The sequence below is a fragment of the Podarcis melisellensis genome (assembly GCF_964234715.1).
Source record: "Podarcis melisellensis genome assembly, chromosome: 9".
Lineage (NCBI taxonomy): Eukaryota > Metazoa > Chordata > Lepidosauria > Squamata > Lacertidae > Podarcis > Podarcis melisellensis.
Window position 1 is genome coordinate 58,395,619 of NC_138541.1, and position 26,969 is coordinate 58,422,587.

Here is a 26,969-nt window from a genome sequence, read left to right on the forward strand (position 1 = left end):
CTGCAAGGACTCTGCACAGGGACTGCCTTAAAACCCTTGGCACAAGTGCTCTTTGAAGATGCTCCACACTCTTTAAGGCAGGTGGATCCCTGTATTGTTTGGTTCTTTTGTCCTCTTCACGAGCATTGCTTGTACCAGTGATGGCAGCTGATGGGTGTGCTGGTGTGGTTTGGGGGGAAATGGTCTTGCAGGCCAAACTAGACACCCTAGTGACCTAACATTGACCTACAGGATGGAGATAACCCCCATGAAGTTGGTTATCACTGTGGATGCAGACTTGACCAGATCTTTGGTTAACCTGTTCACAAGGGAACGACATCGGAGGAATGGCCTCACCACACATCACTCTCATCCTATCCCATAGGAAGCACCAGATCAATGTTATGACTTGTCACACTTGTCAGACCAGATATTAGCTGAAACAGGTCCATAGATGCCATGACTTCCAGGTTCCTGGCTTTCAGTTGCCTTCTCCTGCAATAGTGGCAGTTGGAGTGCCATTGTGAATGTGAAGATAGGAGGTAATTGTAAATGCAGATGTCCTCCCCTGGGCACCATAAAATGTTTTTATGCATTGCATCTCACACAACTGCTTTTGGGGGTTCTATGAAACAAAGCATTTTCACACTATCTAGGACTGCTATCTCAGTAAAACTCTGCTAGTTAATATGCCATAACATCACATTAAAAAACCCCACTGAGGGTTTGCTTTTCTCTTTTTAATGACAAGCCATGATTCTTCCCTTTTAATACCAAGACAAATTATCCAGAATACTTGTGCTACAACGTGGGATGTTTCATGCCTAGGCAAATCACATCAACTAGCCTCCTATAGCTTTTGCAGAATGCCTTCCTTGCAAGAGTTTTTGCTTGTCGCACTCAAGAATTATTACCCTCCTCCATAGGAGTGTAATTACAAACCTTCCCTATAGAAAATTAATATCCCCATGTCCTGCTAGCAAGGCTAAAATAGTTGCAATGTTCAGTGTTCTCACCCAAGAGATGAAGATGGCAACCCACAAATCTGAGACTCAAGCTGCCACTGCATATTGCCCATAGAGAAATTTCAAGGCTGATGTGCAAGTTTCCTCTTAGAAGAAACATCGGAGTAATTTTGAAGGGGGGGGGGAGTTTTGAGCAAACTATCAAATTTCTCAGTTGGGCAGGGGTCTACACATCACTGCCTGTAACACAGACACAGCTTTAATGCATGGTGCCAGTCAACTTGTGGGGGGGGGGCGGTCATCCACCTCTCACCAATGGTTGCAGTCAGGGAATTTCACACACTGCTCTTATGTCGGTCTCCATTTCAGATGGAAATATGCACTGATTCAAAACATAATAAGCCAGCCTTACTTTGTTTGGTGGTCCTCCTGCTCATTCCACTGGGTCAGGTCCTGGACTTTTGTCTTGCCCTGAGAGCACCACTGCTTCTCACCAGCACTGGTTCCCTTGTTAGGAGTCATTGTGAAGACACTCCTTGGGCAGTGGGCAGAATCAATGAGACCTGGGACTAGAGTTGCTACTGAATTTTATCTGGAGTGAAACTGCAAGGCAGATTTGGAGATTTCTGCTCAGGAGAAATATTCAAGGAATTTTAAGGAAAGCAAATGCGGTAAGTCTAGCAAAATTTCTTAGGGGGCCAGATGTCCTCCGGATGTTTATGAACTACAACTTGTTATTTCCTCTGCCAATTGGCAATGCTGGCTGGAGTAAATACAAATGGAGATGGGGGAGGTTACCAGTTAAGATTTTATGTCAATTACATTATGCAGACTCTGCAACGCTCAGTACTGATTTAAACAAACAAACCCAGATGCCTGGAAGCATTAGAGCTCATTCAAACACTGATTGTCCACAGTAACATCTTCTGCATGGTGAAGACCAGAAACAGCACTTGGCAGTGGACCCACAATGTGGATTACTTGTCTGAAGTGGGTAATTTCATGAACGTGTCCTTTTTGGTTGTGCTGAAGAACCTATGAGGGCTCAAACTGCACAGAAATACATGCTGCCCCCAACCATGTCACCTCTGTGCAATCAGGGTATCTTACTGAGCAGGAAGAATCTTTGTTGGAATCTCAATTCATTTTTTAAAAAAATAATATTTATTACTTTTAAAGCTTACAAAAAAGAAAAAAGAGAAAAAAGACAAGAGAGGAAAAAAACAAAAAAGAGAAAAAACAATACAATACATAAACAATACAAAACACAACCTTAGCACATTAAACTAAACACATTAAACTAAACTAAACAAACAAAAACAATTTAAAAGCATCCATACTCTATTTTTCATTCCCTTATTTCATCAACCTCCTCTCACCTCCCTTTTTGTATTCCATTTCTATTAATTGTTTCAGCAATTCCTTTCCATCTTTCTCTATTTTCTGCCATATAAATATCTTAACATATTTTTAATCTTATTTTCCATTAAAACTAGTATACTTATTTAAGCTTAACTCCTTATAACATCTCTACTAAGGCCATAAAATTTCATTCCAACATTTTTCTATCACTCATTAATTTTACAGTATTTCTATATATAGACTTTAAATTTTTCAATCTTCTTCCACCATCTCCTCTCCCCGGTCTCAGACTCTGCCAGTCACTTCCGCCAACTCCACATAGTCCATCAACCTGGAGATCTTATGTCCGAGGCTCTTAACTCTTTTCCAAGGTCTTCTTCATATTCTTTGATGTTAAAGAGCAGATCTCGGGGAAACTCCAACCTAATACTTTTATTCCTTCTCGACAGGTCAGCCAAATTTCCATAGTTAAAGCTAAGATCCATAAAGTATTTCAGGGCATGTTTCAAGATTCCTCCAAATCCAAAAGCCCCCAGAGCTCCAATCTCCTCCTGACCCAAGTCCATGTCCCAAAAGTCAATTAATCCCTGCATAGAGGGATCTTTCCAACTTTCCTTCTCCAATCCAGGCCGGGCTCCGATCCTCAAAATCTGACTTTTTCTAGATTCATTCATAAAAGGCCTCAACTTATAATCCTCTTTTTTTTTATATAAAATTTTTTATTCATTTTAAACAGTATAGAAAACACAATAGACAACAAAATAGAAAAAGAAAAAGAAAAACATACAAACAAACATACATGACTTCCCCAAACCTTCCCATCACTGCACCCTTATTTTTTAAATTAGCTTTAAGCAATCCTTCTTTCAATTTTAAAAGAACAACTTTCTTTAAATTTTCTTAAGTTTAGATTTTAACAGCTATAAATTCTCTAATTTCATAGCCCTTGACATCTTCTCATTCCAAAATTTTACAAAAATTCTTAAGATACACTTTAAATTTTTTCCAGTCCTCTTCCACCGTCTCTCTCCTCTGGTCACGGATTCTGCCGGTCATCTCTGCTAGTCCCATATATTCAATCACCTTGATCTGCCATTCTTCCAGAGTAGGTAACTCTTGAGTCTTCCAATACTTTGCTAGAAGAATTCTTGCTGCCGTGGTTGCATACATGAAAAAAGTTCTATCTTTCTTTGGAATCGTTTGATCGACCATGCCCAGGAGAAAGGCCTCCGGCTTCTTTGCAAATGTCCACTTTAGGACCTTCTTAATTTCATTATAGATCATTTCCCAGTAGGCCTTAATTCTTGGACAGGTCCACCAAAGATGATAAAAGGTTCCTTCACATTCATTACACTTCCAGCACTTGTTATTGGGCAGATGATATATCTTTGCAAGCTTGACTGGGGTCATGTACCACCTATAGATCATTTTCATTATGTTCTCTTTTAAGGCACTACATGCCGTAAATTTGATGCCTGTGGTCCATAACTGTTCCCAGTCTGCAAACATAATATCATGTCCGATATCCTGTGCCCACTTAATCATTGCTGACTTTACTGTTTCATCTTGAGTGTTCCATTTCAGCAACAAATTATACATTTTAGACAAATTCTTAGTATTGGATTCCAATAGCTCTGTTTCTAACTTTGACCTCTCCTTCTGAAATCCTAGTCTCCTGTCTTGCTTAAATGTCTCATTAATCTGATGATAATGTAACCAGTCTCGAACTTTAGATTTTAGTTTCTCAAAGCTCTGTAATTTAGGCTTTTCACCATCGTATTCTATAATTTCATAATATTTTGGCCAATCTGTTTCCATATTAAGTTTTTTTACCGCCTTGGCTTCCATGGGTGACAACCACCTGGGGGTTTTATTTTCCAACAAATCCTTATAACGAATCCATACATTATATAATGCTTTTCTGACAATGTGGTTTTTAAAGCCTCTATGAACCTTTACCTTGTCATACCACAGATATGCATGCCAGCCGAAGTTATTATCATATCCCTCCAAATCCAAGACATCTGTATTCTCAAGAAGTAGCCATTGTTTCAGCCAGCAAAATGCTGCTGCCTCATAGTAAAGTCTTAAGTCCGGCAGAGCAAAGCCCCCTCTATCCTTTGAGTCAGTTAAAATCTTAAATTTTATTCTGGGTTTTTTGCCCTGCCAGACAAATTTAGATATATCTTTCTGCCACTTCTTGAAACAGTCCATCTTGTCCAAAATTTGTAGTGTCTGGAACAAAAACAACACTCTCGGCAATACGTTCATCTTAATAACAGCAATTCGGCCTAACAAGGAGAGTCTTAGTCTAGACCAAATGTCAAGATCTTTCTTCACTTCCAACCAACATTTCTCATAATTGTCCTTAAACAGATTCATATTCTTAGATGTTAAATTCACCCCCAGATATTTCACTTTTTTTGTTATTTCCAAACCCGTTTCCCTTTGGAAGCTATCTTTTTCCTCCATTGTTAAATTTTTTCCCAACACCTTTGTCTTCTGTTTGTTTAATTTAAAACCTGCCACTTGACCAAATTTTTCAATAAGTTCCAATACCCTTTTTGTACTGGCTTCTGGTTTTTGCAAAGTCAAAACTAAGTCATCTGCAAATGCTCTTAACTTATAATGTTTAGCTCCGAGCTGTATCCCTTCCACCAGCTGGTCTCTTCTAATCATGTTTAACAGTACCTCCAGGACCGATATAAACAATAGGGGGGATATTGGGCATCCCTGTCGTGTCCCTTTTTCTATCGGGATCTCATCCATCACCATACCATTCACAATTAATTTAGCCTTTTGTTCAGAGTATATTGCACCTATACCATTTTCAAATTTTTGGCCTACCCCCATCCCTTGCAGATTCTTCTTCATAAAACTCCAACTAACGTTGTCAAAGGCTTTCTCCGCGTCCACAAAGATCAAAACTGCTTTTCTGTTTATGTTCGTCTCTAAAAGCTCCAAAATGTCTATAATGTTCCTCACATTGTCTGACATATGTCTCCCTGGGAGAAAGCCTGTTTGGTCTTTATGAATCTCATCCAATAACACTTTTTTCAATCTTTTTGCTAAAATGTCTGCAAAGATTTTATAATCCACATTTAATAGTGAGATAGGGCGGTAGTTCTTAACTTGGTGCTTCTCAGTTTCTGTTTTCGGTATGAGTGAGATAAATGCTTGCTTCCACGATTCAGGAGCCTTTTTCCCCTCCATGATTTGATTACACACTTCTTTCAATGGTTGTATTAGCCATTCCTTAAGTGCTTTGTAGTACCTCGCGGTCAATCCATCTGGTCCTGGTGATTTCCCCAATTGCATACCCTGAATGGCACCCTCTATTTCTTGGTCTGTAATTTTCTCATTCAAAATCCTTTTATTCTTTTCACTAATCTTTGAAAGTCCATATTTTTTAATAAAATCTTCTATCTCTTGTTCATTCTTTGGCCCTTGTGCATATAATTTCTTAAAAAAACTTTGAAAACAATTACTGATCTCATTTGGTTTACTGATGAGTTTCCCCTCTACCTCGAGGGATGTTACCGTGTTCAGCTTTTGCCTCTTTTTCAATTGCCATGACAGCAGTTTCCCACATTTATCTGCTGACTCAAAAGTCTTTTGCCTCATTTGTTTTATTTTCCATTCTATTTCTTGATTTATCAGTTCCATATACTGAGTTTGTTGATACTTTATTTCTCTTAAAATCTCTTGAGACTTGGGTTTAGATCTCAATTTCTTTTCTCCTTCTTTCATCTGTTCCCAAATTTTTTCTTTTCTCTCATTCTGTTTTTTCCTTTTTATAGAATTTTGTTGGATTAGGAAACCACGCATCACGGCCTTGCTAGCATCCCACACTATTCTTCTTTCCACATCTGATCTTAAATTCACCTCGAAGTAGTCTTTCAATGTCTTTTGGGCCTTTTTATAAATAGCATCATCTCCAAATAGGGTGTCATTCATTCAACTTATAATCCTCAATTTGCTTCTGTAAGGCTGAGGCTCCCACTTGTATTACTTTAGGTTCGACAACAACCACTTTCTCCTTCTCCACAATTTGTCCTGCTAAAGTAGATTCCTGTACCAAATCCTGAACAATTTCTGTGTTGGTGCTCACCTCTTGTCCCAAATCAATCACTTATTGTCCCAAGTTATCAATTTTAATAGTCATAACATCCGTCTTCTTCTGAAGCTGTTCCAACAAACAGCTTCTCTTACATATTGCAGTCACTATGGCTTCTCCTGTCGACATTCTTAAATGGTCCAAGGTCAATCTCTGATTCTCACAGTTCTTATCTTGCAGCTGGATTCCCCAGCTCCACTCTTGTAACAGTTTCAAAAGCTCCCTCTAGAAGGAAACAGTCTCCACTTGTATCAATCCTTTCAAGCACAGTTCAAAAAGTAAAGTTAGTTTCAATTTTCAGTTACTTTTCCTCCTTTTTAAACACAGAAGAGGACAATGGAAACAATATATTTCTCTTATTTGGCTAGCTGTCAACATACGTTATATTCACAGTCAATGAACTCTCCCAAAACGTCAATCTACTGGCAGCCCGTTTCCAGGTTCAGAGCAGTGGTAATTTAATTTTTTCACTCTCTCCTGCAGGCTTACACGATCCAAAATTTCCCCCCTCTTCTCCTGCTTCCAAGGGGGGTTTAATGATTTTAATCGATGGAAATTTAATCCTTTACATAAAGCTTTCCAAGACCTTAGCTTGCAGCTTCTTTGCTTCAAATCTATTTACAAAACGGGAAGGCGGACTTCCTGTTTGAAACCTTCCCGTTTTGGTACCAAATTAAGACGTTTGTAAATCCAATTTTCCGTTCTACTCACGGGTAGTTGTTTAAAGTCAAATTGTCCACAGGAAAACGTCAGTGCTCTCCGGCAACAGCAATGCGGCTTCACTCCGTGAAAAAAGCAGTCAATTCAAAGCACCGCGCCACTCACCCCACGTCGCTCCGGATCCCCGAAACCGGGTTTCCCTGCGAGCAGGGGAGGCGCAAAGGGTGCCAGCCGAATCCCACGTTCACAAGCTTGGAATCTCAATTCATTTTCAATGCATGAAAGGTCAGGAGAGGTGATGATGGGGAAACGGCCAGCACCCATGGGGACTTGGGAGTCTGCTTCCTTTGGATGTGCGGACAGAGCTTCCATTTGCCTGAGATGTTTCAGTCCCTTTGATGGAAGATGCAGACCCCCAATAGGTAGAGGGCAGCCAATATCTCAGTCCTGAGCCTGAGGTCACACTCATTTTTCTTCCATTTGCACTGAAAAAAATGGATCTGATCCTCTTTTTTTATTTCCTTTTAACAGGCCATCAAACTTGTGGTGGCTTGATGGATACAGCAGGTGCCAAGAAGATCAAGTCTCTTCTGAATCACTACAGCTGTGAAGCACATCTCCAAATGACATTAAACATTTTCTTCTCCACATGATAAGCTCAGTATAATTAACTAAACTCCCAGCAAGCGGCTCACTTGAAAGAAGGGTTCCTGTTTTTAAAGTGAAATTATTTCCAGCACATCAGACATATTCACAGAATACAAACGGTCTCATCAGAAACAACTTTCACAAATTCCGTACTTATTATGTTGGTGAGTTACCTAAACTGAAAGAAGACAAAAAAGTCTAGATGCATTGCTACTCTTAGTTTACCTGGTGCAGAATAAACCCCAAAGAATAAGTTGTTTGGGAGAACAGTTATAGGAACAAAGACGAGAATTAGGTTAGACCAGAGCTGGGACGTTTTTATGAAGAATGCTCCCAGATAATAAGAGAAGGTGAGTTGATCATCTTTTATTGGAATTGCATCTGTTAAGTTAGGAGTTTGAAAACTTTGAGTTACACTGAACTTTCAGAATGGAAAGGAAAGCAATTTCCTACTAGAAACAACAACAGAAACTTGTTTCAAATGCAGGTTCTTTTGATCAATTTTAATAATGCCCTAAGCAAATGACTTCCCTCCTTTATTCCAAATAGGAATACCACAAATTGATATTTGAAGTTTGCCAGTTCTGTCAAAAAACTACTTTGGCTCCCTTCAGAATGTCCTGCATAAGGAACCCCAGATTTGCTTTGGATTTATGGTGGAATTTCTATGGGAACACCAATAGTATATTGATCATTGTGCCCTTTTAGCAGGGCTTCTTATTCCCACCATCATGACTACTGTAGCTCCCTGTGTTGCAATGACAGATGACACTAAATGGCCCTACGTCAGGGAAAGGTAAAGGACCCATTGTCCAGTCAAAGGTGACTATGGGGTTGTGCGCTCATCTTGCTTTCAGGCCAAGGGAGCCAGCGTTTGTGCGCAGACAGCTTTCTGGGTCATGTGGCCAGCAGGACTAAGCCACTTCTGGCGCAAGAAGACACCGTGACAATTGCCAGAGCGCACAGAAACGCCATTTCCTACATCTGGGACACCTGGGTGATAAGAGCAATCCAATCACACCCAATTAATCAGACTTAACAAAAATAAATAAGTTTCTGTCAATCCCATCAAGTATTACAAACAAATTTCATATTGGTACAAATTAAAGATACAAATGAGCGGTACTATAAGCCATAGGCGCCAACTCTAGGGGCCCCTGGGTGCCAGGGCACCCACACCTCAGAGCTCGATGCAAACTCCCTGGAGACGTTTGAGGCTGTGCCAGGTCTCCAAACATGACTTCCAGTATAAACTGGAAGTTACATCAGAGGTCTTGCAAGGCCTCAGATGTGACCTCCAAGACTCTGCGAGGCCTTGGAGGCAATGTCTGAGGCCATACCAGGCCTCCAAGCACGACTTCCAGTTTATATCAGAAGTTGCGTCCAAGGTCTCTGAGACCTTGCAAGGCCTTGGAAGCGCCGCTGCTGACATAACGTGACGTCACAACGCCATGACATCATGTTACATCACCGGCACCATTGAGCATAACCTGGGGCCCAAATCAGCTGAAGATGCGCACATTAACAAAAATGCAATGTTTCAATATAACGCCACACAGAATACACCTGAGCTACATTGTTATAGTCAATGTTTAGTCAATGTTGCTCTGGCATACCCCTGCAGTGCACAGTCTGATTCCTCCACCTACAACAAGCTTTTGAATGCCAGGGAATGAAACAGGTGGAGGCGTTGCCCCAGTAACAGTTCATTCAGCCTCATTCTGACTACTAATGGAAATAACAAAAAGGCTTGTCAGCAAGAGCAAAGACAGCTCAGCTCCAAAATGCCAGCAGGAGCAAAGGATAGTCTTAGTATGGAGTGGTAGATAAGATATCCTCCTGAAGACAAGCCAAACAGTAATTCCTGCTTCCACTCTCTGCTCATCACATAGTTCTTTAACACTTGTAGCAAAACTTTATGAATGAATGAATTCATACAGCACGTAGAATAGTCTGGTGTCCTGTTTGGCTAACAGGTCACTGCTATAATTTGGATAATCTGTATTTCCCCACATGTTCTGATGTTATTTGTCATGTGAGACCAGGTACTGCTAGAATTAGTTGTCATGCAAGAAGCACCAATAAATGCTTTATGGCAGGCATAGGCAAACTCAGCCCTCCAGATGTTTTTGGGACTACAACTCCCATCATTCCTAGCTAACAGGACCAGTGGTCAGGGATGATGGGAATTGTAGTTCACAACATCTGGAGGACCGAGTTTGCCTATGCCTGCTTTATGGGCAAATATACAGTAGCACCAAATAAGTAGTACTCTGGGGTTTATAAGGCAGAGCTGGTCACATAAGGTTCTTCACCATGGGATTGTATGTGTGTTTGTGCACTGTTCATGGCCCCAGCTATACACACTATGTCAAAATAATGCATATTGCAATGTTATTGCAAGGTGTAAAATGTTACCTACATGGCTTATTCTGGCACCACACCTTCATGCATATGAACAATTTTGCTGGGAACCAATCCAACTCATGCGTCTGAGAAGCGAGCAAATTAGATTTCCTAGGACCCTGTTGGACCACAGCCATTCTTTTTGAGACCCATCATCTCTCACTGGAAATCTCTCTTCCCTTCAGCTTGATCGACACTGTCATTCATTACCTCCACTCCACCAGACTACTTGGTCAGGATTAGATTAAATATATTTATTAGATAGTAGCCTACACATAATGTGGAAGTGCAAACACATTTGTAAGTTAAGATTCATAGGTCTGATTCTTGCTGATGATTCCCCGACGATACATCAAATGCAACTGGAATTCAATTGATCTGGTTCTACCTATCGATCTGCTCCACTTATTCATAGCAAGCTTGCCTCCGTCGGCCAGACAGCTGCATTTGTCCAGACAGCCACCATTACTGGGTTCAGCCAAAGCATGAACACCTGTAGCTTTGTATTTAAAATGAGAGACAAAAATAGATGTCACTTGTGACAGAGTGAGATTCTTAGAATGGGGAGGACTCACAGGCTGCATTCACGTGGCTATTTAATCCATATTCCATTTCCCTAACTGTTATACTTTCCACATTATATTTGAGACTTCACACAACATCAACACCACTTCCAGAAATGCAGTACAGTATAACAGAATTCATTGGAAGTTTAGCATTCATTTCTATGTTATTTACTTCCAGAAAAAGAATATGTTTGCAAATAACATGGAAATGTGAACTAAACTTGTGCTGTATTCTGCTGTATTTCCAGAAGTGGCACTGCTGTTGTGCAAAGGCTCAAATGTAAGGTGGAAATTAACACTTTGGGAAATGTTGAGGAAATGGAATACACTGCCGTGTGAATGCAGCCAGTCTGTAGCTCATGAGGGTGTGGAAAGTGGAGCATGTAAGTAGCCCATCAGAGGAGGAAATTAGCCCAGAAACGATCAAAGACCCCTAAGTAAGAATGGTGCAATGAAGGGTCATATTGAATCCGTATCACAATGATTCCAGAATTAGAGTTTCTGAGATTTCCACCCATTTCCTATAAGGAAAAGACTTCTGTGCAGGAAATCACGTGAAACCCACATCGGTGGTGATGAGTCCACATTTCATGTGCATATTCCTTTAAAGTATGATATGTCATGGTTTCACACAATTCCCTACATTCTAGTTACAGGTAGGTAGCCATGTTGGTCTGTCATAGTCGAAACAAAAAAAAAAAATTCCTTCCAGTAGCACCTTAGAGACCAACTAAGTTTGTTATTGGTATGAGCATTTGTGCATGCACACGAAAGCTCATACCAATAACAAACTTAGTTGGTCTCTAAGGTGCTACTGGAAGGAATTTTTGTTATTTTGTTACAATTCCCTACAGTTATTTCCATTTAGGAGTGAAACATTCGAAGTAGTTGTCTGAGGATGCAAACAATTTCCCAGCTTTTTGCTTCGTATAACACACATCTAGAATATACAGAGGCCTGGGCTACAAACATTTTTATATTCCTTTTTCAGTCATTTGTTTCTATTGCAACCTATTCCGTTTCTCCGCTCCACCTTCATTACCATAGTTATTTGTGTTCCTTCCAACAACACTATGTAATGTGGCCAACATCTGCTGCTTGAAATTCATTTTCTCTCATCCTTTTCATGGAAGATGGCTGTTCATACCCCATAGTGGCATGTTTCATAAAGTTGGGAGAGGGGAGGGGGAGTCCTCCTTAGTCATATAAAGAGTTTTGATTGTGTGTGCAGGCGTACACTATTTTTATTCAACATTTCCATTAAAGAAGCCAAGTGTGCTGGTGGCACAGAAAATGTATCTTTCTGCTGCTCATTCAAGACGAAGCCAAGGCTTTGGCTGCTAGATTCTTAAATGTACAGATTCTTCTTGTGATATGAAAGCTACTGGATTCTGTGCTGTTGCTGCTTTTGCACAGGAAATTGGGTCGCAGGAACCTTTGGCCATAAGCAGTGGTGGGCAAACTGCCATTTTCAAAAGTCCTCTGCAAGCAATGAGTTCAGACCTCTTGCAATAACAACCTGCCCCTCCTAAGCAACCTGCTGCAAGCAGGAGGAGAGATAAAGATTGTTGCTGCCCAGTTTGGGCTCCGGTCCCACCCACTGCCAGCATGCACTCACTCTCTCAGTTACCTGCAAGGGACTCTGTGATCCTTAGTTCAGTTCCCCATTCTTGATCTAGGTCACTAAAGATGTCTTCCTAGCTGAACAAGATGGATGGAAAATTTGACAAGAGCAATCTATCAAAGTAACCAGTAGTCTAGATTATTTATAGGATGGCCTGCTCACTGAACTGGGACTGACTCAAGACCAGGAATGCAAAAATGTAGATATTCAGTATGCACTGGCTCCTAAACAAACAAACAAGCAAACACACACAAACACAACTGGGCTTGGTTCAGCAGTCAGAAGACCAGGCTTCTTTTATCTAGCTCCAAGAGAATCTCACTGACTTTGCCATCTTTCACAAGACTATTCATTTATGTCTGCAACAACACAATTTCATTAATCAGCAGGACATCTGATTCACATAAACGTGCAACTGACTTATTTAGCCTACCCAGAAGAGTATGACTACAGATTCCATTGCAATTTCTTTGTCCACGCTATGGCAAGAACAAGGGCAGCTGTTTGTCCCAGAGCATATCATTGCTCTTAAAACAGGATTGAGGGTGACTTTGGTACACAACCTAACTGCAGTCTTGGTTATGACTAAGGTTAAAGGTATAAATAAGCTGCTTCTGGGTACTTGTGGGCCTATTGAGAGCACCATGTTTGGCCTTTCTGAACAGCATCAAGAGGAGGGCTTCATATCTGTAGCACAGCTAGAAAGGCTTTCAGGTTACTTGTAGCCTTATTTTGTCTCTCTTACCCTATGTAAATGGAGCCATGTGAAGCTAGAGATGTCATGCATGACTGGGGGGGGGGCGTGGTTCCACCTGAATTCCTACCTCTGGTATTCTTCATTGTGCAATGCCACACAACTTCAATATCTCAGCAAATACAGGACAGGATTCAGAATACAGTGGTAAAGGTAAAGGTACCCCTGCCCGTACGGGCCAGTCTTGACAGACTCTGGGGTTGTGCGCCCATCTCACTTAAGAGGCCAGGGGCCAGCGCTGTCCGGAGATACTTCCGGGTCACATGGCCAGTGTGACATCGCTGCTCTGGCGAGCCAGAGCTGCACACGGAAACGCCGTTTACCTTCCCGCTGGTAAGCGGTCCCTATTTATCTACTTGCACCCGGAGGTGCTTTCGAACTGCTAGGTTGGCAGGCGCTGGGACCGAGCAGCGGGAGCGCACCCCGCAGCAGGGATTCGAACCACCGACCTTTCGATCAGCAAGTCCTAGGCGCTGAGGCTTTAACCCACAGCGCCACCTGTGTCCCTTAGAATACAGTGGTACCTCGGGTTAAGTACTTAATTCATTCCAGAGGTCCGTACATAACCTGAAACTGATCTTAACCTGAAGCACCACTTTAGCTAATGGGGCCTCCTGCTGCTGCCGCGCTGCTGGAGCACAATTTCTGTTCTCATCCTGAAGCAAAGTTCTTAACCTGAAGCACTATTTCTGGGTTAGCGGAGTCTGTAACCTGAAGTGCATGTAACCCTAGGTACCACTGTAAAGAGAGCCAGGAATCACTTTTGTGGTCCCAAATTTTACTTTGGTGGCATTGTACTCAGAATTACGGTAAAGGTAAAGGTACCCCTGCCCGTACGGGCCAGTCGTGTCCAACTCTAGGGTTGTGTGCCCATCTCACTTAAGAGGCCGGGGGCCAGCGCTGTCCGGAGACACTTCCGGGTCACGTGGCCAGCGTGACGAAGCTGCTCTGGTGAGCCAGCACCAGTGCAGCACACGGAAACGCTGTTTACCTTCCTGCTATAAAGCGGTACCTATTTATCTACTTGCACTTAAGAGTGCTTTCGAACTGCTAGGTGGGCAGGAGCTGGGACCAAAAGAAGGGAGCTCACCCCGCCGCGGGTATTCGAACCACCGACCATGCGATTGGCAAGCCCTAGGCACTGAGGTTTTGCCCACAGTGCCACCCGCGTCCCCCCGAGAAGTCTATTCCTAAAAACCAGGTGCTTCTTTCAGAAAACATGTGCATACATTCAGACGGAAAGACCAACATAATACTAAGGAGAATTATCTTACCCAATATTTTAACTTTTAAACTGAATTATACACCAAGGCAAAATGTTTCATAAGATACCGAAAAATGATTCCCCCCCCTTACAAATGTTCTCTGCTGAATTATCAAAAGGCAGAGATATCAGAGCACGTTCTGGGGAACTCTGGTATTCTTATCAGAGATTCCTTAAAGAGAAGGTCAATAGTGCTGGAAAACCTGTTCTGAATGGTGGTAGTGGGAGCAAGCTGCCTATCTTCTCTGGCAACGGGAAGCTACAAATAAGCTTTGGCTATATTCTATAGTACACTCTTTAGAATGCACTAGGTAACTTTAAAGCCCATTAGGCCTGACCTCTATGTAAACTGACTGTGCATTGTAGAATATGCCATGGAAATATTTCCAAGGCACAGGCTAGGGTTTTGATCCAAACCCTACAAATATATAAATTCATCAAACCAGTATATAGATTTGTGATTTAGTCTGCTGAACCACAAACCTTTCTGCTGAAGAGAGGGTGGGCTTCCTTGCTTGCTTGCTCTCTCTTCTTTCTTCAGAACTGTAAGGCTGCTTGTGAGCAACATGAAGAGTAGAAATGGAAAGTTCTGTTGCTTTTGGCTTTCTTGGTTTCTCATTTTTCCAATCTTAAAGTCGGTTCTCCACATTTTGGCAGCACTTTGCATTTTTTGTTTTTTTTAAATAATCCTCATGAAAATTCACCAGCGTTTTAGTGCAAATTTCTCCTCATACTTTTTAATGCAGTTTTGACCAATGTACATTGATTTTCCCTAATATGACACATATTTGTATGTTATTTTCACATATATATTAATTTTTATGCACACTTTCCTCTAACATATGCATTTTTGTAAACCCTGTCTGATTGGGGAACTGCATTGAAAAACCCATATAAAGTGAGGATTTTGAAGGGTGGCTGTGTTTTGGTTCACATATCGTTTTAGAAAGTGCAAATCTGCCTTTCAATATGAACCGAATCAAATTTCTTCCCCATCCTTGATGGTGGCAGACCCCTTTGTGTGGCCCTTTGTATGGACATAGGAAACCATGTGCAGTTTCTTCCTGCACCATTTTGAAAATTGTACCTAGTGCACCAGAGGTCCTGTTCATTGAAGCTGCTCCAAGCAGCTTTGCAATGTGTTAAAACAAGAAAAGGGGCAAGAGATCAAACGCTTGATACACCTTGAAAGGACTCCTAAATTGCCTCTTCCTTTAGCTGATTATTTTTAAGGTTTCCCCCCAGAATTATTCCCCCAAAAATCTGCACAGGAATTAGCCCCAAAATATTTTAAGATGCCTATGTATTGGGGGGGGGGAGATGGGGCAGCCTGCAATATAACCATCCATTCCTAGTGCAGGAGATCCAGAAGAGATGGACTTCAGCATATAAATGTAGAGCCAGTGTGATGTAGTCGTTAAGAGCAGTGGACTCGTAATCTGGGGAACCGGGTTCGCGTCTCCGCTCCTCCACATGCAGCTGCTGGGTGACCTTGGGCTAGTCACACTTCTTTTAAGTCTCTCAGCCTCACTCACCTCACAGAGTGTTTGTTGTGGGGGAGGAAGGGAAAGGAAATTGTTAGCCGCTTTGAGACTCCTTATTGTAGTGATAAAGGGGGATATCAAATCCAAACTCTTCTTTTTCTTCTTAGGTGACAGGGGTCCTTTGAAAGTGGAGAATTCATAGAACACTTTACAGAGCAATACTGTAGGGGCAGAGAGAACTAAAGACAGATGAACTGCGGTATTCAAGCCCTGTGGGGTTTACACCAATAAGGAAGAAACGGGGGGGGGCAAATTTCCTTCCCTCCCAGTGTCTTTTCTTAAGTTCCCTCCCATGGATTCCAATGGGAAGGCAAAAAACTCTGCTTGCTCCAGAGCTGACATTGTCTCCCATTACATAGACAACTGGGGCTTCCATTTTGGCCATCCTGCCCCCTAAAAAATAACCAACACCAATATGAAGGATTCTGATGGTCATTGTACATGCTGTCAAGATAATAAAATCCATTCTAAACTTTTTTTCAGTTGGCAAAAGGATGCCTAAGGGGGGGGGGGAGAGAGAGAGTATAGTCTTGTGTCAATCTTCCCCAATCTCATGCCTTCCAGATGTTTGGACTTCAGCTCACATCAGCCCTGCTGGGGCTGGTGTAAGCCATAGTCCAAACATCTGGAGAATGCCAGGTTGGGGGAGGCTGACCTACTGCCCAGGCATTGTAGAGCTATGAACAAAACCACTAGAGCTTTAACAATTCTAGGAGGCAAAGTCTAGCTCTGAAAACCACTCACTTCACTTACAGCCATTTTATCCATTATCCTGTGAATGGGGCCGGGGGGAGGTGTGCCTTTAGAGAAAACCAGTTGATGCAGGTGTTGGTGTTTACACTGAGCATTCAGCTGAGGAAGTGCTGCCTGGAATCAAAATGAAAAGTCAAGCAGTCCCCCCCTTCCCATTTAATAGTTTTGTAATTTGAGGATAATTGCACACAAACTGCAAAAATCAAACGTTCTTAGTGCAGTTACAGAATACTCCTCTAACTTTTGTCTCTTTGCTAAGGAATGCAGTAATAGTTCATTTCCTGCTCTGCCCCATTTCCAAACTGCTTCCCTCCCCAGTCCCTGTCTTTTCCCTCAAAGTCTGTCAACTAGCTGAATGATCACAGGTGATTGTTCTCTCTCCCCTCTGCAAACAGAATGTACCCACTTGAATATTATTATTTTTTTCTGAGGAGCACCTCGTTTCATTAAGATTCATTCACAAGAAGTCTTAGCTGTGCTGGTTTCATTTTCATCAATGCCTTTGAAACGTTACCATAACCTGACAAGTCTCCCCCTCCCACCAGCCTTTGAGAGGGCTCAAACTACAGCATATGCTATAATAATAATAATAATAATAATAATAATAGATAATAGATAATCAGAGATGTTTCTGGCCAATTTCCTACAGCATCCTGGTGATGAAGCTGAGCACACTCTTAAGATTCACACACTTGACACAGATGCATGAATGATAGCGCAGTGTGGATGAATTCAAATACTTTTTGACACTTTTTTATATAAAAAAACCCCACCCTGGATACTGCATATCCGGAATATTCCCCCACCCTGCTTAATGATGTGGCCTACATCATTTAAAAAATGGCAATGGATTGCAATTTAATATCTTTATGCATTGCAATTTAATATCTTTATGAGAAATGCAAACTGATGGCACAATGCCCATTACAGTATCTATGAATTATTCAAGGGATTGAAAAGGGACAGCTGATTTCCTTTTCTTCCCCTAAAAAAATCTTAGAAGCAGCATGCTTGCCTTCCTCCGTGAAGTGCTGCTTCTTTAGGGTCAGCCTGGCAATCCTTTTACATTACCAATCCATCAGGCTTCGAAAATCTCTGAAGGAGCACCCCAGCTGTTCCATGTGTATTCACAAGGCACAATATTTCCAAGGCTTCCTATCCAAAATGTATCCCATTGCTAAAGACACAGTGAAAGAATCAAGGGGAAAGGAGAGTAAAAAGCTGTGGCTGTAGTTTCCCCGGACTATTAAAGATCAGGTTTAGCCAAGCCGTGGGCTCTGCAAGTAAACACTCTTTCGAACAACCATTTTCTGTAGTTTTGAGAGATCACAGGAAGACAGTCCGTGCACACAGAAGACCAGTTGCTTTTCACCCAGAAGTGCTAGCAGTGCAGTGCAGTGCAGTGCAGTGCAGAATTTTGAATGACTTGATGCTACAGAAAGAAAGAGCATAAAACTTCTGCTCCCAGTTACAGTGCCTTCCACAGCCCTCTGGCAAAACCAGCCACTTTTCAGGACAAAACCCAGAAGATCCTTTCCTGCAGAAAACTCCCAGAACTACCCCCACCCCCATGTGAACTGTAGTCCAAACATCTGGAAGGCGCGGAAGACTGACACAGGGGTTATACTTCCCCCTGCCCCAGTTAGTTGAAAGCAAGTCCTGCTGATCTCAGTGGAACTTATTTCCAAGTGCTTCAGGCTCCCAGCCTAATGCTAAACAGGGTTACTCAGAAGGAAGTCCCATTAGATTCTGTATGACATATTCCCCAATAAGTAAGTTTGCATGTTGCTTTGCATGCATGCTTCCTGAGAAAGTGCTGTTTTCAAAAGGCTTTAACTTCCAGCTGAATGTGCTTAGGCTTTCAGCACTGCAACATGATTCCCCGTGCATTCCTACCCCAAAATAATTCCCATTTAGCCCCATCCTAATATACATGCTTACCAGAAGAACCTTAACCTAAGGGGAATTTGCTTAGGGGAATTTACTTCAGAGGGAATCGGGCTGTTAGTCAACACGTGGCTGTTCCCCACTCCAAAATTTTTTAAAAAAACTTTCTACTAAAACTCACCAAGGCTAGGGGTTCAAGTCTGCCACCCTACCTTGGTTTCCTTAGAAGTGACCTGGGACAGCTCAGTCGGTAGAGCATGAGACTCTTAGATCATTGGTTTGAGCCCCATGTTGGGCAAAAAATCCCTACATTACAAGGGGAGTTGGACTCGATGACCCACGGGATCCCTTCCAACAGTGCAATTCTAAGATTTACTGTTTCTAAGCAGACACACTTAGGGCTTCGCAGCTCCCAATAACCCCAAATCACACCCCTCCTTTTCAAGAATAAATCTCAGCAACCTGTAGCACAATGGGTCAGTGTGCCTAACTGTTAACCAGAAGGTTGGTGGGTTCGACCCAGGGACGTCTGTGGGGAGAATTCCCGCACTGCAGTGGGCTGGACTGGATGACCCTTAGGGTCCCTTCCAACTCTACAGTTTCTAATTCCCTAGGGACTTGCTTCAGAATCGACCCGGACTGGATCAAGCTTCGCAGAGAAGAAGTTCACACTCGGAAAAGGAGCAGGAGAGGAGAGCAGCGGTTTTTGTATAGGTGGCGAGTTGCAACAGCTCCCTTCCAGCAACGCGGGGCGCTCGGTCCTGGACCAGAACAGAAAGTGATGGCAGCGTGAAATGATGATGATGAGGAGGATGATGATGCTATCCAAAGGACCGAACCCCCTAAGCAGGAAAAAGCACAGCGCTCCCTTTGCTTTCCAGATGCGCCGATCAAATGCAGGGTTAAATTAAGTTTTACCAGACTGTATGCATGCATGCATACAGTCCCCGGATTTGCAAACCAGTCCCCATACAAAATCCAATGAAGTTGAAAAATGTCCCTGGGGGAAAAATAAATAATCTGGTAACCTTAGGTTAAGTGCAGTGCAGCGAAGTGGCCACAGGCAGGACCGGGCGGGCACGTGCGGAGCCTCGGCTACTCACCAGCTGCCCAGGCGCACCGTCAAGAGCAGCAGCAGCAGCCTCGCGCCGCCGCGGGGGCTCCACGGACGCGAAGGGAAGCAGGCACCCAACTCCGGCTCCATGCGCGCTCGGCGCTCCGGGTCCAGCTGCCACTGCTGCTGCTGGCGCGCCGGATCCGCAGACTCCCGTCTCCACTTCGCAAATGGAAGCAGCAGCAACACCAGCGCCGCCGCCGCCGCCGCCGCCGCCACTTGCCCTCCGGCTGCTGCTGCTGCTGCTGCTTTCGCGATAATAGTTGTAGTAGCGGCGGCGGCGGCGGCAGCAAGCAGTTAAGGAGAGCGCGAGAAACCCCTCAGCAAACAGGTAGCCGCGGGTCCGGCAGCGGAGGAGCCGTCAAGGCGTGACTGGCCAATCGGCGCCTCAGCCCGCGCCATAAATGATCGAGCGCGCCAATCAAGCCGGCCCGGGGGCGGGGTTTGCTTTCCGTTCGAAAGCGGGGCTGAGGGGAGAGAGGAGAAATTGGCGGGCTGCTGCAAGAATAGGGAGCGGGGCTGCTGCTGGGAAAGGGCTCCGGGCTTGGTGCCTGTGGAGGAAAGTTGGAGGTTATTCCTGTAAATTGGGGAGTTGCTCCCTCCTCCAACTTTTTAGAATTGGTGGGGTGTGTGTGTGCTTCCTAGGGATATTCTCTTTCCATCAAAACTCTCACAGGAAAAAGCGAGGGGGAAACCTCCCCTCAGGAAAAGTGGCGGGAGAGTTTCTCCCTCTGGATCTGCGTTGCCAAGCTCCGAAAAGGGGTCTCGGCTGAAGCAAATTATTATGCAGCTAATCCTGCGTTCCTTGCTTGATCAAGAGATTTCTTTCCACCACACAACAGATTCATTTCTCTGTCTCCCCCACCCCCGCCATTTTTCCCCTTTAAATTCCAGATAGGTAGCCGTGTTGGTCTGCCATAGTCAAAACAAAACAAAATTCCTTCCAGTAGCACCTTAAAGACCAACTAAGTTAGTTCTTGGTATGAGCTTTCGTGTGCATGCACACTTCTTCAGATACACTTCTCCTTCAGGAGTTTCCAAGCACTGTGGTTGTAGGAAAACACATTTTTTAATCAAAGAAGAAAACACATATTTTAACGAAAGGAGAAGAAAGTGAACTGCAGATGCAAACATGTAGCTACTAAGGCTTTATTTCAGTTACTTACACCCCCCCCCAAATATCTGTATTCTAATTCTTTATTCTACACCCTAGATATGCAAGTTCACATGGTTGTATTCAGTATTAATTAATATTGCCGCTATTCACTATACCTGATCCTCCATCTCAAGGGTGCCAATTTGAATAAAATATTGGGGGGAGGCAAGCCTTCAAAACTGATCACAAGATGCCCATCACATTTTGAGAAGGCCTGGCCCCCTCAATTTTTTTTGGGGGGGGGCAAAAGAATCTCGGCCACTAGGAGTTGGCTCCTATGTCTATCACTTCAACTGAAACCAAATAGGTTTTTAAAAAAGGTTTGGCTAAGACACACCTGAATACTTCTGTGCAAAATCTAGGAAGGAGAGGAACAAAAATAGTTTCTTTATAAAATAAAACGTTTGGTCCATGGTTCTACCAAGATATTCGGAGCATGCTTTGCTTGGGGCTAATTGGGAAATACAGTGGTACCTCGGGTTACATACGCTTCAGGTTACATATGCTTCAGGTTACAGACTCCGCTAACCCAGAAATAGTGCTTCAGGTTAAGAACTTTGCTTCAGGATGAGAACAGAAATTGTGCTCCGGTGGAGCGGCAGCAGCGGGAGGCCCCATTAGCTAAAGTGGTGCTTCAGGTTAAGAACAGTTTCAGGTTAAGTACGGACCTCTGGAACGAATTAAGTACTTAACCCGAGGTACCACTGCATTAAGCATAGTGATGGAGACACAAACCCACCACTCTACTTCACCTTCCTACCGCAGCTCATTGTGATTCCCTGTGGCTCTTTTGCACTATAGAGCCTGCTCTTCTTGTGCTAGAGAGTGTAGATGAGGGACCGATCCTTTGATGGTGGTGAGTGGAGCTGTTTCCCGCTTTGGACCCCCTTTCCAGTGTAGGACATATCCTGAAGGCAGCTCTGGTGAACAACGGGGCACAGGGCTCTTTATCTCAGGACCACATATTCGCATAAAGACTCAGCTGCAACGGAAAACAAGGTGAATTTGAACAGAATCAGAGAGCAGGCGGATCCAGAAAGAAAAATGTGCAGATGAGGTTGCCAACTCTACAGTCTTGGAAGGGTGCCTGTGCCCTTGGAAGCACTTGGCAGAGTACGGCGTGTGGGTGTTATGTCCCTTTCTTGCTCCATTAGGTTTGCCAAGGAACAAGGACAGAACAGCTGGCAATCTCTCTGAATTGTAGGTGGCAGTGGTGGTCAGTCTGTGGGCCTGACTTCTGGTCTGTATGATACCAACAACGTTGCTGCTGTATCTACTGGACCGCTGCCTGTGGAAAGCTGGGAGACAAGGATAGTTATGAGACCAGTTAACAGCTGCAGTGGGTTACTCTTTAGCTAAACAGATGCGAGGGGTGAATTTACAAAAAAGAGAGGGAAGGGAACAGCCGTAAATGGGAGTGGTGCTTTGCCTCAGCCCCTCTCACTTGCAGTGTGCTTCTGGGGCTCCGTCTCTTTGGGGTACTAACTGCCATGCCTACAATACTCACCTGTTCCCTTTAGGGTTTTTCAGCTGAACTGTGTATGCAGTGGCTAAATGTTAAGCTCCACAGTGCCTGCTGCAATATTACAAGGCAAAAGGGATTGTGAGTATCTGACAAACGGCAGTGGGGTATTTGCTACTGCTGCACCAAGTGTCTGTTCTCATATTTACTTTCAGTAGTACATGGTGAGGTCATACCTGCAGATGAACATCTATAAGCAAAGATTCCCCTTCCTACACAGCATATAATATACTCAAATTTCTGGTAAAGAGTCTTGGGTGCCCATTGATGGCATATCTCCAAGGTACAATGATAGAGGATGCTAAGATGTGATGAAATGGACCCCTAAAGAGCTCCAGCGAACATTATTACAGAATGGAATTGTGCTGCAAAGTGCATGCTGCAATCCTTCATGTACTTATTGGTAGGATGAATTCAGAAGAGTCATTTTAATGCACTACTGCATGCATACAGGCCGGAATACATCTATATGACTAGATCTATGTTCATTTACAAGTAAATTAGTTTCATGGAGAATTGGGAGATGGCTTCTTTTTACGTTCTACTGGGATAAGAGCTCAGAATAATGTGAACGCTTACATGTTCCATCACTGTCATGGTGTCAGGGATGGGTTGTCGACAGTTATCTGAGAGGAATCAGGAGCCAGGAGGTGAACCAAGGAATTGGATCTGGGGAGCAACTCAGGGCTGAAGACAAAGCAAGAGTCAGGGCCAATCAGCAATCAAAATAACACACTGGAATGCACTTGAGCCAGGAAGACATTGTGCAGGCACAACCTAACTTAAGCAGGACCTCCTTTCATAGTACTTCATGTACAGGAGGGTCCAATGGACAACTTGGGTGGGCTACCCCAGGTAAGCTGTCCAGGAAGATGCTCCAGCTGCACAGATCTGCATGTTTTCCTGTTTGAGACCTGGCAGCTCTTGCCACACAGGCAAGCTGAGTCAAATGCTTCTCTCTAGCAATGTTGAAGCTCTGTCGTCAGATGTAACATGATTAGGACGGGTGTTTAATACTGATGCAGTGAAATATCACAAACTATAATATCATACTGACATTAAAAGGGAGTGGGTGGCGCTGTGGTCTAAGCCACTGGGCCTCTTGGGCTTGCTGACTGGAAGGTCAGTGATTTGAATCTGTGTGACGGGGTGAGCTCCCATTGCTTCTGCCAACCTAGCAGTTCGAAAGCACACCAGTGCAAGTAGATAAATTGGTACCGCTATGGCGGAAGGTAAATGGTGTTTCCATGCGCTCTGCCGCTCATCACAGTGTCCCATTGTGCCAGAAACAGTTTAGTTATGCTGGGCACATGACCCGGAAAGCTATGGAAAAACGCCAGCTCCTTCGGTCTGAAGCGAGATGAGCGCCGCACCCCATAGTCACCTTTGATTGGACTTAACTGTTTACCTTTACTGTATTGACATTGCAGTAGCAGGGATCAGTAACAAGAGCCTCGCATTTGGTATTCAGGAGGTATCATTGAGTCCTCCTTCTTAACAACCTACAAATGCAAAAAGTGTAATATTGTGTCAATAAAATTTGGCAGCAAGCCATTGGAGGGAGGACAGCATGTGTTATTTTGGCCCAGTAGCAAACCTAGCCACTCACCAGGGCACAGTAGATATATTATCTTAATGCTGGAGGCCACCTTTTAGAGCTTATTATTTCTGGCAGGCTCTAAGGCACTTTACCCCTTTAGATTTGTGTAATATACACTTCCCATAAAAGACACTTGAATTTCCGCTTTAAATGGTTTATGCCAGCTAATCCACCTTCCCTGGCTTTAATCTCACACGCTCACAACCGAATGCACCAGTGATGGACAGATTGGTACCCAACCCAATCTCTGAAGCAATGTTAATGAGCAGCATACCGCTGAAGCTTTTTGAGGCTCGGCTGTTGCTATGGGGATGGAGAAAATCTGGCAGGAGCAGGAGCCACCACAACACGTTTATAGTAACCGGAAACTTTTCAGTTTGCAGGGTGCCTAATCTTTGCATCCAGGAAGTTGTGCATGGGCCACAGAGTTGTGCTTTTGCTGGTAGCTCGATTAGTCACAACACAAAGATGACTGCAGTTCACCAACCTTCTTGTATGAAGCAGAGTGACACATCCTTTGTTGTCTGTTTAGGGTGAGCTTGCAAATAGAGTTGGAAGTCCAAAGAGTTGGAAGTAAATTTCACCACCAAGAGTATCTATCTAGCTGGTCTCAGAATGAGCACATGAATGAAGGTATTCTCATTGACTGTCCTGCTGAGATATTCCTTCTCATTTAATCTCTTTAGTAAAATTCTCTCTCTCAACCTTCAAAGGAGCTACATTGTTTTTTGAGCCATTTCTCTTAATCCTGTGTTCAGACACTGTTTCGGAAACTTCATTGTCAATCACATTTCAGTTGCAATATACACAAAAACTTCCATGGCTTTTACAATCATTTTGGGAGGACATGTTGTGGCAACAATCAACAGACTGAGAAAGAAATGCACCCCAGGCCTCATTCCCAGGTGGCTTGGTCTTCCCAGTAGGGATGCTGAAGAATTTGCTCTTTGTGAATTGTGATAGAGACTGATCTGCAGTCTCTACGTGACATCATTGTTAAAACAGCTGTACTGGCTGCCTATCTGCTACCGAACCAGGTTCAAGGTTCTTGCATTCATTTACAAAGCCCTGAACAACTTGGGTCCAGGATACCTCAGAGGTCACCTGAACCCTTATATCCCAGCTCAGGCACTGAGATCATCTGTGGAAGCATCTCTGGTCATTCCATGAGTTGGTGAGGCTCATTTGACAGCAACCAGAAACCGAGTCTTTAGTGTCATCAGCCCAGTCCTGTGGAACACCCTGCTAATAGAGATTCAGCGGGTGCCTTCTGTGCCAACTTTTAAATGCCAGCTGAAAACTTTTCTATTCCTCCAGCCTTCACAGGGGACCTGTTTCCTGTTTCCAGGAAGAACTGTCGGAGGAGAGAGACCTGGAGCTGGCCATTGGGCAATGGCTTTTTCCACCTGTTTTGCCCCACCCTCCAGCCCTAGGAGCCTTCAGAACGGAGTTGCTGTCATGGGCATGATGTGTGAATGTCTTGATGAACTGAGTGGAACATTGCTTAGTTTGTTTTTGTGGATTGCTCCATCACCTCTCAGGTGGGCAACATCGCTGGTATAAGAGAACAAGGGAGATGTTCATTGTGAGCTCTCACGCCTCTTTTTCTAGAAAAATAGCACTGGCTGTAATGCTTTGATAATCTTATAACAGGACTTTTGTTGTGGTTGTGCTGATTAGCTTTTTAAAAGTTATTTTAAATAGTGTTTCATGGAATATGGTTGTTTTACTGATGGTTTGTTAATTATGATTCATGTTGTATTTGAGATGTTCTACTATGTTGTTTGTGAGTTGCTTTGTGATTTTTGTGAGTGAAAAGCAGCGTAGAAATATAACAAATAAAATGAAAGGCTTATGCAGGCAATTAAGAGCACTCCTCTACAATTGCTTACTGATGTTTTATTGTATTGCTTTTAACTTGTTTGTTACTTTATGGTTTTACTGTCTGAGTTTATATTTTTATGTTGCTGAAAATCCCTGTGATATATTTTTATGATACTGCAGTATACAGATAGGTTTATAAGTATATAAGCTGTTAAGAGGTCAGGTGAGTGCCGTCACAGCACAACACTATCCATTACTGATTTGGAAATTGTCCAATGGCTATTGTGTTTCCCAAATGTTTCAATGCAGTTATTAGCTCATATATATATATGTATATATATATGCATTTCAAATTGTATATTGTGACAGGCGAAACTTTGTTTAGTACACTTATTTAATGTAGTCTCTCTCAAAATAAGCATTTCTAAAAGTATCATTTTGTACTTCTCTAGTTACTAAACATCTGCATATGGTTACACTTAACAAAGATTGTTTGAGTCTGTAAAAATGGTTGTTTTTGCTAGCAGCAAGCTTTATCAAAAGTAGGCAACAAGACTAGCTTTTTATTACTTTTGTATAACAAAAGTTTAGAAAGCCTTCCATAAATGTATTTTAAAGATAGCATAGTTACAGTTTCAAGAATGCACAACATGTCAGGTGAGTGAAATGGATTTTTTATTGTTCCTGTAATGACATTATCATTCTCCTACAGCAAAAATCATTCTGATGCAGGAAACTCTGTGAAACTTGCATGTGGTTCTTCACTGTGATCACTATGCACACATAAGTATCTGCAGCATGTATCTTAAATTTGTTTCACACAGTGCTCTTTTGGGGATGGTGTATTCACAAAGCAAATTTCAGATGCAGTAGAAATCTGTTATTTGTGAGAATAGATAGAAAAGAGAAGCAACAGAATCCCTGCTTGCCTAATACAGACATGTCTTGGAACTTCTCAGAGGGTGCCATTTTTAAAATTATGACACAGTTCCTTTATTCTTTGGAGAGAAACCTTAAATGTAAAAAAATAAAAATTCCAGAATGTAACTGCCAGGTGGAAATTGCATCTTGAGTCAACCAACAGCAACACTTATGCCAGAAACCACTTTGTTTGGCTGATGAGTCATAAAAGGGGCCTAAATACAGTCTTCAACAACTTTTGTAGAAGTCTTGTCCTGAATCTTAAATGTGCTTAAAAACAATGTGAGTCAAGAATGCTTCTGA

The 26,969-nt window shown here is 42.9% G+C and overlaps 1 protein-coding gene and 1 long non-coding RNA gene across 3 annotated transcripts in view; one reads left to right on the forward strand and one right to left on the reverse strand.

Moving 5' to 3' along the window:
- Positions 1 to 19,923, reverse strand: part of GABRG1 (gamma-aminobutyric acid type A receptor subunit gamma1) — a 72,474-nt gene extending 52,551 nt beyond the window's left edge. The window contains exon 1 of one of the 2 annotated variants that reach the window (XM_081924568.1): positions 19,633 to 19,923. In XM_081924568.1, coding sequence (XP_081780694.1) covers positions 19,633 to 19,733 — 101 coding nt within the window. In that variant the 5' untranslated portion in view covers positions 19,734 to 19,923. Of the gene's footprint in view, positions 1 to 1,356; positions 1,566 to 19,632 lie in introns of those variants that run through there. The other variant, XM_081924567.1, reaches the window with a different exon arrangement.
- LOC309377469 lies at positions 59 to 7,733 on the forward strand. Its single transcript, XR_014171603.1, has 2 exons — positions 59 to 521; positions 7,615 to 7,733. It is a non-coding gene; the product is annotated as an uncharacterized lncRNA (long non-coding RNA).
- Positions 19,924 to 26,969: the final 7,046 nt, after the last annotated feature.